The sequence below is a fragment of the Mustelus asterias genome, chromosome 15 (assembly GCF_964213995.1).
Source record: "Mustelus asterias chromosome 15, sMusAst1.hap1.1, whole genome shotgun sequence".
NCBI classification, from domain to species: Eukaryota; Metazoa; Chordata; class Chondrichthyes; order Carcharhiniformes; family Triakidae; genus Mustelus; species Mustelus asterias.
In genome coordinates, this window is record NC_135815.1 from 97,656,205 (window position 1) to 97,675,339 (window position 19,135).

The following is a 19,135-nucleotide window of genomic DNA, read 5'->3' on the forward strand; positions in this document are numbered from 1 at the left end:
CATTTGACCGAAATACTAGATTGTAAATAAAAACAAAATGCTGGAAAGACTCGGCAGGTCTGGCAGCATCTGTGGAGCGAGAAACAGAGTTAACGTTTGAGTCTGTATGGAACATAGGAACATAAGAATTAGGAGCAGAAGTAGGTAAATTCAGCCCTTCGAACCTGCTCCGCCATTCAGACCATGGCTGATCTCTCCCTGATCTCAAACCCACTTCCCCACCTGCTCATGTTCCCTTATCCCTTTTTTATTAGAAGTACATCTATCTCCTTCTTGAAACCATTTAATGATTCAGACTCCACCGCGCTATGGGGTAGTGAGCTCCAAAATTCATCACCCTCATCTATGTTAAATCTACCACCTCTCAACCTATAGCTTTTGTTCCAGATTCCCCATTTGGTCTACATTTATCAATCCCTTTTAAAAATTTTATATACTCCAATCAGATCCCCTCTCATCCTTCTAAACGCCAGCAAGTACAAGCCTAAAAAAAAATTTAATCTCTCCATCAACCCTTTCATCCCTCGAATCAATCTGGTGAACCGCCTCTGAACTGTCTCCAATGCCACCACAGCCTTCCTCAATTAAGGAGATCAAAACTGGACACAATACTCCAAAGATGTGCGGGTTAGGTTGATTGGCCATGCTAAAAAAAAATTGCTCTTAGTGTCCTGAGATGTGTTGGTTAGAGGGATTAGTGGATAAATATGTAGGGATATGGGGGTAGGGCCTGGGTAGGATTGTGGTCGGTGCAGACTCGATGGGCCAAATGGCCTCTTTCTGTACTGTAGGGTTTCTATGATTTCTATGATGTGGTCTCACCAACACCCTATACAATTGCAACAACAGTTCTCTACTTTTATATTCCCAGTCCCTTTGTAATAAAAGCCAACATTCCATTTGTCTTTTTTATTACATGCTGCATCTGCATACTGACTTTGATTCATGAACTCAGACACCCAGATCCCTCTGCCCAGACGCATTATGAATCTGCTTTCCATTTAGGTAATAATTTGCCGATTTTCTTTGCCAAAATGGACAACCTCTCACTTATCCACATGAAACTCTATCTGCCAAATTTTAGCCCATTCTCCTGGCCTATCTATATCCATCTGTAAAATCTTTATATCCTCTTTACTGCCTACTTTCCCATCTATTTTAGTATCATCCGCAAACTTTGCTATGTTACATTCTGTCCATGCTTGCAGATCATTGACTCTCATTCAAAACAGAAGAGTAATAGGAACTTGAATTCTTAACTGTTTCTCTCTCCACTGATGCTGCACGACCTACTAAATCTTTCCAGCAGATTGCTTTTATTTCAGGTTTTCAGCATCTGCAGTATTTTACTTTTATTTTACCAGATTGTAAAGCTGTGGCCTGTTGGAAACCTTCATGTCAACTCTTCCAGCTGAATATTAAATTCACACGAAAGAACACGAGCACAAACATCATGGCTGACATCCTAGTGCAGTTCCCAGGGTCTGCCACACTTTTTTTTCCCTTTATTCTTTCATGGAATGTGGGTGTTCATCCCCAAATACCCATGATCTGAAATGCCTGTGGATCTGGAGCCACAAGCAAGCCAGGCCAGCTGAGGACCAGCCAACTATTGACCATCTCAGGGCTCTATCCACCGTAGCAGGAGTAGTTCGGGGTTGGGGGGGCGGGGGATCCCCTTGCCTCAAGGAAACTATTTGTTAGATATTTTATACTTTTTAAAAAAAATCAAATTCTAGGCATATCATAGGTTCGCCAAAATTTTCTGAAGTAACTTCAAAAGCAAATATGTTTATGCTATATACTACTTATGTCCTATAATTACAGACAGTAAATGTAGCAAAAGAACGGAAGAGAGACTGAGCTGAAGTGAAGGCCAGGGGAGTTGTAGATGATCAGAGGTAAGACTTGGTATTTTGCAATGCTTTTAATATTTTACAGTGGCTGTATATTTTTAAGCTTACATTTGCAAATCATGAGCTCGAAGATTAAAGGATTGGATCATGGAGAAAGTTTATGAATAAAAGTTTGGAAACTAAATGAATACAGGGCACTAATGTAGAAAAGATTCAAATCAGTTTAAGTTTTATACAACGCCATTTACTTTTGATCAACACTATAAAAATTCATGCCTAAAAAGAGATCAACAGTAAAGAGCTGAGAATATTTATTTGCCAGCACACACAAGATGTGAAAGAATAAATCTGCCGGTATGGGTGACATTACTTACCTTCATTAAAAAAGTTTAAAATACTAAATTCACTGTCTCTCTGGGAGGGTCTCATGAACATTTCAACAGACTCATCCACCCTTTCTTTAATCCCCATCTGAGTGCTTTTCATTCATTCATGGGATGTGGGCACCACTGGCTGGGCCAGCTTTTATTGCCCATCCCTAATTGCCCTTGAACTGAGCGACTTGCTGGGTCATTTCAGAGGGCAGTTGAGAGTCAACCACATTGGATCTGGAGTCACATGTAGGCCAGACCAGGTAAGGACGGCAGATTTCCTTCCCTTAAAGGACATTAGTGAACCAGCTGGGTTTTTAACAACAATTGACAATGGTTTCATGGTCATTATTCAACTTTTAATTCCAGATTTTTATTGAATTCGATCCTGGGTCCCCAGAGCATTACACTGGGACTCTGGATTACTAGTCCAGTGACAATACCACTATGCCACCGTCTCACCACAGTCAACCAGTGACACCGAGCAGTGATTCATCCACACAACAGAAAATCAGCTCATCTTTGATCTATTTTTTTTAATGTTTTGAAAATTTCAGCAAGATCATAGCCAGCAGTTCCATACACACACATCCACAATGGAGATGGATACAAGCGAAGTGTGAATTTTCAGGTGGTTTTAATTAGTCCAATCCTCTTCCGAGGAAGCACTGGGTCATGTTGGTCATGCTGCTGAACTTGGATAACAAATGGCATTCAACAGCTGAGACAACACAACCAAGCCTGAGCCAGTATCTGTACACAAACGTTTGCCAGCAAAGGCATTCTAAGCAGCATCACTAACTGATCTGTCCACTCCCTAGCTTAAGGATGCTAGAATTTATCTCAGTATTTTTACCACTGTTGTTATCAACCGACCCTTCAGTAAATAAGAAAAGAATGACTGTTACAGTAGCAAACAGCAGTGAAATTATCCTTGCTTGTCAAGAAAACGAAAGTATTTAAAGTAAAAGTAATAAAAGTTTATTTATTAATGTCACAAGTAGGCTTACATTAACACTGCAATGAAGTTACTGCGAAAATACCCTAGTTGCCACACTCCGGCGCCTGTTTGGGTACACCGAGGGGGAATTTAGCATGGGCAATGCACCTAACCAGCACTTCTGGTGGAAGGAAACCGGAGCGCCCGGAGGAAACCCATGCAGGCATGGGGAGAATGTGCAGACTCCGCACAGACAGTGACCCAAGCCGGGAATCGAACCCGGGTCCCTGGCGCTGTGAGGCAGCAGTGCTAATCACTGTGTCACCGTGCCACCCCTACATAAAATTTCTACATAAAAGCAAATGATCTTCAAAAGCAGCAAAACGTTCAAATCTTGAATTCCCATTCCCAAAAAAGTAAACAGTAAAATGGGGAAATGAGAATACTGGTCTGAACTGATCTTGTATACTTTAAAGTGGAGCACTGATAAAAGAAGAAAATAAAATAAGAAAACTGGTCTGAACTGTTTTTTTCCTTCTGATGGTAGTGATATATTCTTTGGATACAGATACTGGAGTCTTATTGAGCAGGTGGTACATTTCAAAACTGTTTCCAAAATGCAGTTCTTCGCATCAGTGCATCAGCCACAAGTGATCCCTATTTGGCTACAAAGACAACACTGATAGATTACCACCAAAAGAACAGTGCACTGTAGTTATATTTGGCACCTATCAGAATCATGTCATCGTATGAACTAAACAGAATTGTAAACTCAGTGGAGCCAGACAAAAAATGAGTCTCACGCTGGTGCAATCCTGAAGTTTGTAAACGTAAACCAAATTAAGCTACAAATAAGGTATGTATATTTTAGAAATAACTAGGGTTAAGACAGAGTCTGTGTTTCCTTATTAAAATTCAAAATAGAAGCTGAAGCCTAGCTGTCTACAAGTTCCAAGAAGGTGCTTTGATCTGGAGCTGGCCAGGGTAAAGAGTTTTTTGGTTCTAGCTCCTAATCACATTATGGACCCTTTGAAGGGTAATGGGAAGATTCCAAACTCTGACAATCAGGCTGGAATAGCTTTAATTTCCAGCAAATATCAAAGTACAAGCTTGCAGATGCATGCAATACACCCTAAATGGCTGGATTATCAATGGTGCTTTGTTCGGAGAGGTTCAAAATATGCACGGTTTAAACCATCAGCAAATTCTGGTTGACAGCTGACATGCTTATTAGCATGGAATCCAAACATCTATCAATGTGCCTTTGAACTGGATAGACTAACATGCCTTCAGAGTTCTTTTGGGCCAGAATATACACTGTAGGCTTTTTCCAACATCTTTAGCTCACTTCCATTTCTGGAACTGGCATTCAGACTTGATAAATGATTCACACTGCCCATGTGTTGCATCACTGTGAGGTTTTGCCCAAGACTTTCATCCAAAAACTAAATCATTTGTGGACTGAACCTGCTTCTGTTGTTTTCCAAGTATTTTTACTATCAGTAGAAATTTCTGGATTAAGTGCGCCTTCCTCAAATAGCTGGTTCAAAACGATGGGACAGAATTTTATGGATCCTGCCAGTGGGTTTATAAATGAAGGGCCCCCAAAGTTCCCTGGGTAGTCTTCCCACCACCCTTATCCTGTCTATACTTTTATGTGGAGTGGGTGAGGCTGAGGATGCCCACCTGCCCTGACTCCTCAAGACGTAACTTAAGGGCAGGAAATCTTACAATCTGTAAACTCCTGTCGAATGTTTCAGAAGCTTCAGATAGATCTCCATTTTTATATCCATAGTGGGGCTTTTTTTTTGGTCAATTTTTACATGATTACTTAGGGTTTAAAAAAAAAGCACTAACGTTTTCAGACACTTCTCTCCTCTTCTTGGTCTGAATCATTTCTGTTTCCACCTTCTCTGCAAGCTCCAGCTTTCGTCTGTTTTTCCTAAATGCAGATAAGCTGAACTCTAAATAGGATTTAAAAAAGACACTATTGATGGAATATGCCAAAAACAGTTACTCACAAAAGCCTACAATATCTGACAAATGGAAGTGAAGTTTTGTGCTTGGTTGAGATTTTTTTTTAGTAGCAATGAACCAACCAAAGAAATGTATAAAACATTGTCAATGAGCCGGAAAGGAGTTCACAAAGATTTAGCAGTGTTTCTCTCACACAACATTGTTGGGTCAGTTAACTCAGTACGGGATGCGAGACTGAGTCATACATTGTAGAGAGAGCTCGTTTTATCCTACTGAATGCTTAGATAGACAACCTCGGCTAGAACAGTAGTGCAAGGAAAGAAAAGAAAGAGAAAATGACATCCAACTCTTTTTCATATACGTGGTTAAGGTTCCTGCTTCTGATAACTATCCAGTTAAAGGAATCTGCCTGTTCTACATGCAATCTTTTAAAAGCAAAACTAGCAGGGTGCAAAAAATTGCTGATTCATCATCACCTGTTTTAAGCTACCAAATCCAAATGCACAGCCTGAAGCTTTTGCTCCACCTTTGAGACAATATTATTGTTCTATACCCAAAAATAATTAAACAATTTCTCAAACTTATCATTAAGCAAAACTTGCTGTTTGAATCTAAGAATAGGGTCCTACCAACTCTGTTATAGAGCAGTGTCACATGCCATCATTTCTATTTAGCATTGCGTGGAGTTTAAACTCAGTGTAGTGTCAAACCCAGGGACCTGGGTTCGATTCCCGGCTTGGGTCACTGTCTGTGTAGAGTTTGCACATTCTCGTGTCTGTGTGGGTTTCCTCCCGGTGCTCCGGTTTCCTCCCACAGTCAAGAGATGCGCGGGTTAGGTGAATTGGCCATGCTAAATTGTCCGTTAGTATCAGGGGGTTAGCAGGGTAAATATGTGGGGTTACGGGGATAGGGCCTGGGTGGGATTGTGGTCGGTGCAGACTCGATGGGCCAATTGGCCTCTTTCTGCACTGTAGGGATTCTATGATTCTATGAAACATAGCTTACATATTTCTCAAGGAGCTTAGAGGGCGCCAAGCAGTTCTTTAAACCGACCCGATTTAAACAGCTATCTGCAATCCACATTCTTAACATTTAAACTGTTGGGACAGGCAGAGGATTGGCATCAAGGTGCAGAGGTCTATTGGAGGATTGCCACAAACACAATGCTACAAATCACCTCCTTCCTATGCTTTAAAATTCTACACTTCTATTCTGATCCATTACATAGTTAAGTCTCTGAAAAATACGCGTAGTTTGTAAATTTCACAAGCATTTCCTTCCTACGACATAGTGACCGATCATATACACATTGGGATAATAATTTCTTAACTGTAACCAAATGGACTGTCCTTGGTCCTCAGCTATGTCAGCCCTCTCCAGTGCTATTGTAGTTTCTTCAATCAATACTGTCAACCCCCTCCTTATCTTTCCTCAATACTTTGTAGCCATGAATATTAAGTTCCCAATTTTTCCCTTCTTTCAAAGAGGTGTCCATTATTGGCACTTTAAAATTCCATGTGACAACTTGTACCTGCAGCTCACTAGACCTATCTACCACTATTTGTTCGTTTATGTACATCCAGTCCAAATCCATCTTATATTGCCATTTCTGAACGATTCTTTACTCCAGTGCCAGCTACCTGTCCTATTCCCTTGTGTACAAAGTTTCTCTTCCCTTAATCTTTCCATTTCCTTGCCAAATTAGTTTAAACTCGCTCCCCCATCCCGCACCCCACAAAAATATTGATTTCAGTTTTCATAGAATCCTATATGCCATTCAGCCCATCGTGCTGGCACTGACTCTCTGAAGGGCATCTTACCCAGGCCCACTCCCCCATCCTATCCCCGCAATTCCGTGCATTGACCCTGGCTAATCCACCCAAGCCACACATCTTTGGATACCACGTGACAATTTAGCATGGCCAATTCACCTAACTCGCACATCCTTGGGCTTTGTCGAGGTGCAGCCCATCCACTCTCTACAGGACCCTCCTATTCCAGAATTGGCCACAATACTCAAAATCTGAAGCTATACCTCCTGCATTATTTATTTCATAGCCTTGCATCTACTTGTTTTGTCCTACTATCCCAATAGCACATTAGTATGTGATGATGGGAACAATGTTGGAGGTCCTGCTTTTTAGCTTCCACTCTAGCTCCTGAAATGCTACTTGCAGGTCCTCGGCCTTTTTATGCCCATGTCATTATTCCCACATGCAGCACAACTTCTGGCTGTTACCACCCCCCTCTCAAAGATTCTGCACTCTCCCAAATGACATGCTATAGCCAGGTTTCAGGAAGGCAAGTCTGGTGCCAGAGGTTACAGAAATGCCCATCTCTCCCCGACTATCAAATACCCTATGACCTCTGCACTTCCACACTCTGCTCTTCCCTCCTGCACAGTTGCTTGCCCCACAAATTGCATTATGTAGGCCAGGCACCATTTTGTTAACTTATACTGAATAAGCATCAACAATCAAGACAGGCGTCAGAACACTATTCTCAATCATTCACCAATTGATTGAGTGAATCAATAAAAAGCAATGAATTAAATGTAGAAAATTCTCATTAGACAGTTTCAATGCACCAAAATCTCCTGAAGACAATATGGGCAGAGATTAGGAACCAGGTTATCTTTAAAGATCATTAAAATAAAACACTTTTTTTTCCAATAAATTAACTTTTTAAAAAGCTGACCACTAATTTTAACATGCAGAATTGTACAGGACTATATAGCAAGTATAAGTGAAAGGTTTTTTTGCAAAAAAATAATTTTATATTTTGATAAATAAATAATTCTGGCAATTTTTCTAAAGGATAGAAAAGCAAAGCTGAAAACTCCTTACTTGTTGCCATTACGTCAGGAGGACAAGGTACAATTCCATGATCTACTGCCCATTTGTAAGCCCCTTCTCCTACTAAAAAACTAAAACAAAAGAAAGTAATTGGTAATTTCAAAAAACAACATTAATATACAATACACATACACCATATAGGTAATTAAAAGATAATGATGCTAATTGTATAAATTAAGGTTGTGCCTACAGGTTGTGGTCACTCATTGAGCAATAACCTGAGCACATTGGTATCAGAGGTCCAGGCAACGGACAGTTAAGACGGTCATTCGGCCGACTGCCTATTTCTCTTCTGTGGTTACATCCATGCCAGGTGTCCCTGAAGAGGGAGCAAGCCGTGCCCACCGGTACACTCGAGGCCTTCTGCAACTGGTGGGCACCACAGGGACAGGAAAGCATCATCAACAACTGGATTGTCACTTTAATTTGTTAAGTTTCCTGTCACAATTTTGTTCCAATAATATGAAAGTACCCCTTAAGGAACTGTCATTTGTTTATTTCTTTATATTCTTTTTAACAAGAATAAAGAGACACTTATTGATGGTGGTGGTGGGTTGTAGAGTTAGGAGCATTTGTAATGGCCTATTTTGTGAAGAAATCTAAAACTGACCTCTGGTCTCCTCCTTCACCAACTGTAAGGACTTTAACAAAGGATTGGAGAAGGTATCACAAACATACAAAGGTACTTTACAAAAGAATAATAAGGAGAACACATCAAACCTTGGAAGCGATGATTGAAGTGGGTCTCATGGAAGTTTTTAAACGCGCTTAGTAGAAAGACAGGACAATTTAGGGAAAGAGCTCCAACGGTAGTGCAATGGGAAGGGCCAGGAACTGAAGGTGGTGGGCAGAGATATCTAGCTGGGAGTATTTGTAGAGAAAGAAAGATGCACGATTTGAAAATATAACAGATTAACAAAGACTGAGGCAGTGTGTGAATTTAATCCAAAACACACTGCAAGCAACTGTATTTTAGACAAGATAAGGGTTTGTGGAAAACAGAGCAAGGAGAACATTGGAACAATATTGTCTGGATGTGGCAGAAGCATGAATAAAGGTTTAGGCAATGAAGAGGTAGTTGATGTTGAAGTGGAATCAAATAATTTGGTGATGACGAAGTGGCTGTGAGATCAAGTATTGAAAGGTTGGGAATCTTCAGTGTACATGCACAAGAGGAATCTTTAGTAGCTCTTAATGTGGGCAACAGACTATGTGATAGCACTCGCTATGGGTATGCCAAATTTGCAATCGATTTTTAGCAAGATCAATTGTGTACCAGGTATGCCCAAGTTTGGATGATTCTGAGCTGAATACATGAAGATGGGGGGGACCACTGGAATGAAGAGGTTGTGATTAATTTGCTGGGAACAAAGGTCATCAAAACCGCACACTAGCACGAATTTGAGTCTACAGCGGCAGAGACCTCAGGATGAAAGAACGACTAGGAGATGAGGTGGTGGTGCAGGAGCTAATGGGAATAAAACCATTTTTGCTGGAGAAAAATTGGGAGAATTGAGAGATTGAGAGTTTAGCAAAATGCGAGTGAGGGGAATGACATTAAAAGGCAGCTTCTTTCCTTTCTAATCCATGCTGATGTTCATCAAAATATTACAATTAAACTGTTGCTCTGGTTTGGAATAAATTTCATTATATTACTGCTTACTAATATTCAGCTAATGGGTCCGTAATTAACAGAAGTAGTGTGTTTCGCCCTTTGAGCTTATTTTCCCATTCAGTTGAATTGGGGCTGTTCTGTATCTCAACTCCACTTACCCACCTTGGTTTCATGTCTCAAAAAAAATTTTAGATCTCGATTTTGAAATTTTCTTTTGACCTAACCTCAATATCTTTATGGGAAGTGCCACACTTCTCGCTGTTGTATTGTGCTGCTATCAGCCCTTAAAGCCAAACTATAATTTTAATATTTTGCAGCTTTGTTTAGGGCAGTCCCAAAGGAAATTTCTATTTATCCCATCAAATCCTTTACTCAAGTAACATCTCAATTAGATCATCCCCTAGCCTTCTACAGTCAAGGAAAGATAAGCCTACTGCATGTAGCCAGTTCTCAATTTAACTCTTTTAGCCCTGGTATCGTTCTGGTGATGTGCATGCACCCAACTGTTAGACATGTTTCCTTTTAAGAAGCACCTAACTATGTTCGAAAGGGAATGTGATTCAAAGCCAAAGTTTGAGGGTGTCTCACTATCATCCTCTTCAGAGGAGAAAAGGTAAGTCTACAATGAAATTAGTAAACTATTCACTGATCTTGGACAAGTCAGTTGAATGAAAATTGCAAAAATGGATCAGATACCAAGATTGCCCTGGCTTCTCCTGCTGACGAGATCGAGACTGGCACTTCTAGGTCAGTTCCACTGAAGCCAATGAAATAGCCAGTAAGTGTGGCAACTTAACAAGCTGTAAAAACAAACAAAAAAGATTCTCAATAGCTGAAGATATAGCACTGAAGGAACTTTGAGAAATTCTGAGAGGAAGCAGTCTCTCAATTCTCCTTCCATAGAGGGTTCTGGTATTGATGGAGAACTTAATAGTCAGAGCACCTTCCACCTATTACATCCGGTTTCAATTTAGGCAAACCCAAGACTCGCAGCAATGGCATGAGCACTGGGGACTAAGCCTCTCTGTCCCTTCTAGTCAAGTGAGTTTTACAGCAACAATTCAGATAGTACAAATTGGTGACTGAGGTTAGAGGATGTCTTTTGTGAACTTGAACAACTTTGACATCTTCTCTACTGGCAAGTGAGCAGGTGCTCCCTTCTTGAACTGCTGGAAGCATTTTTTTTTGTCTACAATAGATTTGCTTCTGCCTATCATATCAGAGGTGTCCCTCAGGATAAAAACAGAAACAGTGGTCTCTCCTCAGCCATAGAAGTCTTTGTTGTCAGAATCTTCCAACAAACAAGTCAGTCAAGGTCAACATGATGGAAGACAGGGAAATGTTTGGTGCGTCAGGCATAGAAAAATGGTTCAGCATTTTAAAAATATTTTTATACCCAGAGCTGGTGTCAATTAGAGAAGTTTTAATCAATAGTGACCTTAACAAGGTATACCTGCTGAGCCAAATATCCACTACAGCACAATCCACCTTTCTTAAAAGTAATGATTTTACCTCACTGCAATTGATGCTTGTGTGAGATTTACATCCGAAATATTATATATCTATAAATAACTGCACATATCACTCCAGTGATATTACATACTTTAAACTGTCTTTTCTGTAAGCTTGTAACTGACATAAAAATGACTCATGGACATATATTCTTTTGATATTCATTGCAATCGGTTAAATTGGGCGCTTTACTCAATTCATGCAAATTGTACAGCTTTACGATTTTCAAAGTGTCAAGATTTTGCAAATATCTAATTTTTCAACATGGGACACTTCAGTTCGCATTCAGAATTCCAACTTCCGCCAACCTGCACTCTCTGTTACAAGTCTGCTCTTAATTTGAAAATGAAACCAAGCTACCATATTTATTCGTCAACAGCTCGACACAAACACAATATTTGCACGCCAGGCTGTTTCATGCAACAGACACATCTCAAGCAGCTAAAATAAGATGTGGTTATTTGCAAGTGGCATGTTGAAAAAACAGCAGCCTCGTGCAAGCAAAAATGGTCTTTTTTTAAAAAAAAGATAAACAAATTGAACCTTAGGACAGTTCTGCAGAATAAAAAGGAAAATTTGCAGAACAGGAACACAATTTTGAACAGGAAGAACCTGGTGTTATAAAGTGTTGAGAGGACAGTTGATTAAGCTGAATGCACTTTTCTTATCCCTACATCAAAATCCTTTTCATCTGCAAGACAAGGCCGGAATTGTCCACCAGCTGTTGATGGTCCTAGATATCAAGTACACTTCAATTAGTGGAGAAAGGGGTAGAGGTTCCCCTCAAAGCTCAAAAATCAAGAAAATGCAACCAGTGCCAGTTATATGACACTTCAGATTTCCGCTAAAATTAATTTGCACATTTACATAGGCAAAACATTCCATTAACAAGTGCAGTTGGACAGAAAAATAGAACTCAACTGTGTTTTCTTCCCCATTAAAAAACAGTGATGTTGATGCCAGCCTCTGGTGGCTTTTTGGACCCGCCATGGTGGGCACCAGCAGAAGATCCCGCTGTAAATCCATGCCAGTGTGAAACTAATTTATGGACCTCCTGCCATATTCTCCCCTCCAAGCCCACCATTGAACCTGCCAGTGGGGACTTAGAAGAATTCCACCCATTGTTTTACCACAAATCATTAATGGTGCTCTGTGGGAAACACAAACAAGCTTAAAGCCTTGCACTGAAGTCTGCTGACTATCAACAGGCATTTATTTAGCATCCTTAACCAAGGTAAAACATCACACACCATTTTAAAAAGGGACAAAACTCAGATGCCAAAACAGGAATTATGAGGTGGGTTAGGGAAAATGACAGAAGACAAGTAGATTTTACAAAGGCTTCTGAAAGTGGGAAGAAATGTGGCATGGCAGGATGGTTTCAGGAAAGGGGTGTTAGGAGTCTACACTGATTCAATTATACTAGGAAAAGTAGATACTGCTGTCATCACAAAACCTTTGCTCAGTGGGTTCAGACATAAACTATTAACTGTCCATTAATGGATTCACAGGTATTTCTATTGCTCATCATAGCTTCTGTACTGCTTGTATTTATTCAGTATTTCTATCCCAGTTTAAATCCGAGGCATGAAAAAGGTAGACATTTTTTTAAAAATCACTGCAAACCAACATATAGATCAGGACAATGCAATTTCAAGATTAAATGCCAACTTTGGAATCCATGCAAGATTCCTGATTTACAATACATCACATATCCACTCCTTTTGCTCAACTTACTTAATCTTTGCTCTACAAAATATTGCATGCTGTCTTAAATTTAATAAAAATCTACATCCAATTCATACTATTGTGTAGGCTGCACTGTGTGGAGCAGAGGGAGGAGGAGAAAGATCTGTGGGCACCAGGTTCACAATACCTTCAGGAGTCAGTGGAGACAAGATCAACCTCTGAACGCGAGGACATGCGCATGCAGGAAACTAGCTCGTTCCTTCGATACACTCTGGAGCAGTTTGACAACTTCCATAGATTTGTTTTTTGCCCAGAGCTTCTCTGCCCACGTTTTAAAAAGGAGAAAGCATCAGGATGTGCGAGGCTTGTTTGCAGAATGAATTACTTATGCCTGCAAGTCGTGGGGATTCCTTGCTCCAGCAGTAAGCAGAATGAACGTGGAGTTGAGTTTAGTGATACGGGAAGGCAGCCACAGCTTTGGTGGCCTGTATGCACTGACCCAGAAGAACTGAAACTGGAATACGCTGAGAATGTGTGGAGTGTGGCCATTTGGCTACAGGTCTGCAAGCACTTAACGAACTAAACTGGATGGAAATTATGGCATGTGTGATGTGCAGAATTGAGTTAGTCCTCCCTTGGTCCTGTATTCTGTGATTTGCTGGGGTTGGTGATAGGCGAACATACAAATTAGGATCTGCAGTAGCCCATGCAGCCCCTTCAACCTGCTCCTCAATTTGATCAGATTAATACTGATCTAATCATGGCCTCAACTCACTTTCCTGTCCACCCCTATACCCTTTGACTCCCTTGTCAAATCAAGAATCTGGAGAAAGAAAATTCCACTGGCATTTATGACCCTCATAGAAAGAAATTCCCCTCATTTCCCTCTTAAATTATTTTTATTCTGTGCTCCTTAGTTCCAGTCTCTCTCTCAAGGGGAAACATCCACCCTGTCCAGCCCAATCAGGATCTTATATATTTCAATAAGATCACCTTTCATTCTTCTTACTCCAATGATATAGGCCCAACCTGTCCAAACAAAAAACAGCCCATCACCCCAGGAATTGGTAGAATGAACTTTCTCTGAACTGCTTCTAATGCAATTATACCCGTTCTTAAGAATGAATGAATTAATATATTCCCAATATTCTGCTCCCATGTTGTCAGAAATCCTCAGTAGAAGATGACAACATGCTTACAGGGAGTTCTCCAATGCAGACAGTCATTTCTTACAGGATGAACTGATTGGAAATTAGAATGAAACAAATATAGTACTCTCTCTCTCTCTCTTTCTCCCGTGAGATCCTCCTTAAAATCTAGCTCATTAATCAAGCTTTTGGTCACCTGTTCCAATGTCTCCTCTGTGCCCATGTGTCAAATTTTGTTTGATAATCCCCCATCCATCCCGTTTTCCATTGAAGACCTTGGGATGTTTTACTATATTTGATTTATTATTGTCACATCTATTAGCATACATTCTTGCGTGCTATACAGATGAAGCATACCGTTCATAGTGAAGGAAACGAGTGCAGAATATAGTGTTACAGTCATAGCTAGGGTGTAGAGAAAGATGAACTTAATGCAAAGTAAGTCCATTCAAAAATCTGATAGCAGCAGCGAAGAAGCTGTTCTCGAGTCAGTTGGTACGTGACTTCAGGCTTTTGTATCTTTTTCCCGACGGAAGAGAGCAGGTCCAGGGTGCGTGGGGTCCTTGATTATGCTGGCTGCTTTGCCGAGACAGCGGGAAGTGTAGACAGATTCAATGGATGGGAGGCTGGTTTGCGTGATGGATTGGGCTATATTCATGACCTTTTGTAGTTCTTTGCGGTCTTGGGCAGAGCAGGAACCATACCAAGCTGTGATACAACCAGAAAGGACCTTTCTATGATGCATCTGTAAAAGTTGGTGAGAGTCGTAGCTGACATGCCAAAGTTCCTTAGTCTTCTGAGGTAGTAGAGGCATTGGTGGACTTTCTTAACTATAGTGTTGGCATGGAGGGACCAGACAGGTTGATGGTGACCTGCACACCTAAAAACTTGAATCTCTCAACCCTTTCTACTTCTTTCCCGTTGATGTAGACAGGGGCATGTTCTCCTTTACACTTCCTGAAGTCGATGACAATCTCCTTTGTTTTGTTGACATTGAGGGAGAGATTATTGTTGCCGCACCAGTTCACCAGATTCTCTTCCTCATTTCTGTACTCTGCCTTGTCATTGTTTGAGATCCGACCCACTATGGTGGTGTCATCAGCAAACTCAAAAATCGAATTGGAGGGGAATTTGGCCACACAGTCATAGGTGTATAAGGAGTAGAATAGGGATATATAAAAGCTGTACCATCTATATGCATGATCTGTAGTATCTGTTAAATACTAACTACTGATTTCTGGTCATCGATAGAGAAAGAAACAAGATCATCTTCCACTTACATCACTCTTTATCATTTGCTCAGGATATCTTGAAGACGCTTCAAATCTGTGGTGAAAAAGGTCCGTCAACCCAACTGATCTCCTTTACATTTGGGATTCATAGAATCCCTGCAGTACAGAAGGCGGCCATTCGGCCCATCGAGTCTGCACTGACCACAATCCCACCCAGGCCCTATTCCCATAACCCCACATATTTACCCTGCTGATCCCCGACACTAGGGTCAATTTAGCATGGCCAATCAACCTAACCTGCACATCTTTCGGACTATGGGAGGAAATCGGAGCACCCGGAAGAAACCCACGCAGACGGGAGAACATGCAAACTCCGCACAGACAGTGACCCGAGGCCAGAATTGAACCCGGATCCCTGGCGCAGCGAGGCAGCAGTGCTAACCACCCTGATTAGACAACACAGATCCCAAAAGTAGTGATTTCGTAACATACCGCAAGTAATTTTCTTTCCCAATTACAACAGTATTAGAAGATAATGTTTCTTAGTTAGCACAGTAAGCAAAAAAAAAACCAAGAGTTCTCTTCAGACAGGTGTACACACATGGATTGCATACATCATTGAGGAAAATAATGCTAATTTTATAAATATGCAGTTATAAATACAACAAATGTTTTCATGCACAAATTCAGAAACTATGGTGCATTACAAACGCAAGGTACAAATAATAGGAAAAAAAATTACCAAGGAGGAATTCTGCCAGCAGAGAGCTTCCCCTTCTGAGCTTCACTTAATAGTTTATTTGCAACTAAGATTGGATTCTTGATCCCTGAAAGTAAAATTAGATAATGTTTTATCCACAGCACCCCTCAAAACGTTGAGCATGGTATTCAATAAATCTTGGGCAGATTAATATATTATCATTTTGCTTGCTTGCTGTATTTCATTGTACCACAAAAGCTCTACTTGGCTTTTAGATAAGCACGTGAATATGCAAGGAATAGAGGGATGTGGACCAAGGGTAGGTAGAAGGGATTAGTTTAATTTAGCGTCATGTTCGGCGCAACATCGTGGGCTGAAGGGAAGGGCCTGTTCCTGTGCTGTACTGTTCTATGTTCTAAGGGCTTTGCAACACACTGAGTTTGTGAAAGATGCATAAATGCAAATCTTCTTTCCTAACATCTTGCTGTGTTCTTTGTACTTCAAAGGGGATTTGTGAAATGGGGAAGAGCAATTAACCAATAAAATAATAACTACGGATGTCAGTAATTCTGTTGCGCAATAGTGCATGTTACCAGAAACCAACTTCCACCACTCTGTGCTAGCTTAAAAAAACTTTAGGATTAATAATTTAAAGGCCATTTCTGTTTTAGCACATATTTTTCAACAAGCCTCAAAACAACAGACGTTTTATTCCTTATGACAGGAATTTGCAAAAAGTACACATCAAGTTTTGTAGAGGATAACACACAAAACACATCAGGGTTCTTTGTACAAGAATACACAAATGTAATGGGACAGCAAAAGCCTTGTACGCTCAAAACTACTTGTGTTAAAATTCTCAACTGCAGTTTTGGGAAGTGCATAGATAGAACATAGATATGTATGAATATGCAAATTAGGAGCAGGAGTAGGCCATTTGGCTCCTCAAGCTTCTCCACCATTTGATAAGATTGCGGTCTAATTCTGATCTGACTGTGGCTTCACCGCCACTTTCCTACCCAGAATGCCCTTGAGACTCCGTTGCTCATGAAGAATTAATCTAACTCTGCCTTGAAAATATTCAATGACCGTGCCTCTACCTCTCTTTGGGGAAGGAAGTCACTTGCCCACAATTCCAGAAAAGAAATATAAACTGCTTCTGTAGTAAATGCTCAAGAAGGAAATAGATGTTGGTTTCAAAATGGGCTCCGCTGGCTTGCCCATGAGAGTTACAATCTGAATGATCCTGCACACTGTCAAAAGGGTCAATAATTTGTTATGAAAATGCAAGACATGGTAATCTCTTGGAGGGTCAAGATGTCAATGTTCAAAAAAAGTGAAGACCGCAGGCTTTTAATCGGTTAACTGAATCTCAAAACTAACTGCAGAAGAGATGTTTATTAATCTTTTCAATAGATACTTGTACAGATTTGTGTACTGAACATGTTCTTTCAAGGCTATCTCCTATGTGTAGGTGATCAACAGCAAAGGTTTTGAGATCACATTTAAAAGAGTTCATCGAATCATTCATTATTAAAATCAGACATGAATACTAATTGAGAATGGGTATGGAGAACTTGGATCCTGGAAAATTCCCATTATGAATTGCATTCAATCAGGGGACACAGCACTAAAGTTAAACATGTCAAAGAGTGAAATTAAAAATTAGGCAACTTTTAATTTATTAATAGGGCAATGGACCCACGGGATAGCCGGCAGCATGACAGTACAGAATGCAATTACTGGTTTTAGAGGACTGGACAAATCTGTCTGAAGGGAGAGTTTAGGGCTATGAATCCTATTATCAGTAAGAAACGTGAAGGTATGTTTGAGACATGGACAGAGTGGATAAGGAGCAGCTGTTCCCCTTAGTTGAAGGGTCAGTCACGAGGGGACATAGGTTCAAGCTGAGGGGCAGGAGATTGAAGGGGGTTGTGAGGAAGAACTTTTTTTAAAACCAGAGGGTGGTGATGGTCTGGAATGCGCTGTCTGGGAAGGTGGTAGAGCCGGGTTGCCTCACATCCTTTAAAAAGTATCTGGATGAGCATTTGGCACATCATAACATTCAGGGTTATGGACCATATTTCTAATGTGTCGGGGTGGACTCAATGGGCCAAAGGGCCTCTTCTGCGCTCTATGATTCTATGAAAAGTTTTGTACAGTTTCCTGCACAAAACATTATTCCATTTCTATGTATAGATACGTACAGGTGTAAAGGCATGAGTGCACATGATTGAAGGAGCTAGTGAGGTGCCCAACAGATGCTCAACTGGTATAAATGTGACAAATTCAGCAGCACACAAGTTCAATTGCATGATTATTAATTTTGAATTTGATTCTTTTCTCCATAGACAATATAAAATAAAGCTTGGAGCAGGGCTTTGCTCGGTGGTGCAACACTATAAAAATCAAACTGCAAATTATTCTTCCAACCCCAATAAAAAAAAACACACACATGGCTACCAGCTGTGACATCTTATATTTCTAACATTCACAAACATGATTGACTCATAACTTAGTCAGTCATTTGTTATGTGGTCAGGTTCACTTGTGGTAGAAAATCATGACACAGCTGGCAGCCATGTACTCTTGATTTAGACGCATACAGAAAAAAATTTGAATAAAGCGTCATCCAAGTTTAATACTATTTTTGTCTTTTGCTATTTTAAGAGGTTTGTCACGATGTTTGATGATGGCAAACGCCACCATCTTCCGGAGCAGAGAAAATGTAAGAAGCCCATTCTCTACTTAAGTTTTGACTTCTCATCAGTGAAATCCTTCCATAAATTTGCCTCCGATTTTCTGAACCCACTTATTATACATTTGGACACAGCAGTCCCTCCTCACTTAGGGCGAGTGAGGTACTAAAGCATCATCCCTCTAGGAACTGTGGGTTACTTAACTCAAAGAAGTCCAGTCTGAAAAATAATTTTACACTGGTGAGTATAATGTTACGAAGAGAAAAAGCCCACAGGGATACAACTTGCTCTCGATTATTAGCAAGAATAATATCATCGCATTTAGCCTAAATAATGTGAGAAGTAAGAACGGGACACTCAAACAAGGTGGAGAAACATTGACTGTAATAGAAAAAGGCTGCATATAATTAGCTTTAAATCAATTTTGCATTCCTTGGAGCTTACAAGAGTGAAGGGTGACCTTATTCAAATATGCAATACCTGAAGAGGCTTGACAGGGTAGATGGTGAGATGTTTTCACTAGTGGGAGAGTCTCAAACAA

At 40.4% G+C, this 19,135-nt stretch overlaps 1 protein-coding gene across 3 annotated transcripts in view; it reads right to left on the bottom strand.

Moving 5' to 3' along the window:
• The window catches only part of tasp1 (taspase, threonine aspartase, 1), a 73,363-nt gene that overhangs the window by 43,301 nt on the left and 10,927 nt on the right, over nt 1-19,135 (bottom strand). For all 3 annotated transcript variants that reach the window (XR_013499690.1, XM_078230365.1, XM_078230366.1), the window contains 3 exons: nt 15,938-16,022; nt 7,991-8,070; nt 5,025-5,131 (listed from right to left, as the gene is read on the bottom strand). Coding sequence is in view for 2 of the 3 variants with exons in the window: in XM_078230365.1 (XP_078086491.1) it covers nt 5,025-5,131; nt 7,991-8,070; nt 15,938-16,022 (272 nt within the window). In the remaining variant the exon portion in view is untranslated. The remainder of the gene's footprint in view (nt 1-5,024; nt 5,132-7,990; nt 8,071-15,937; nt 16,023-19,135) is intronic.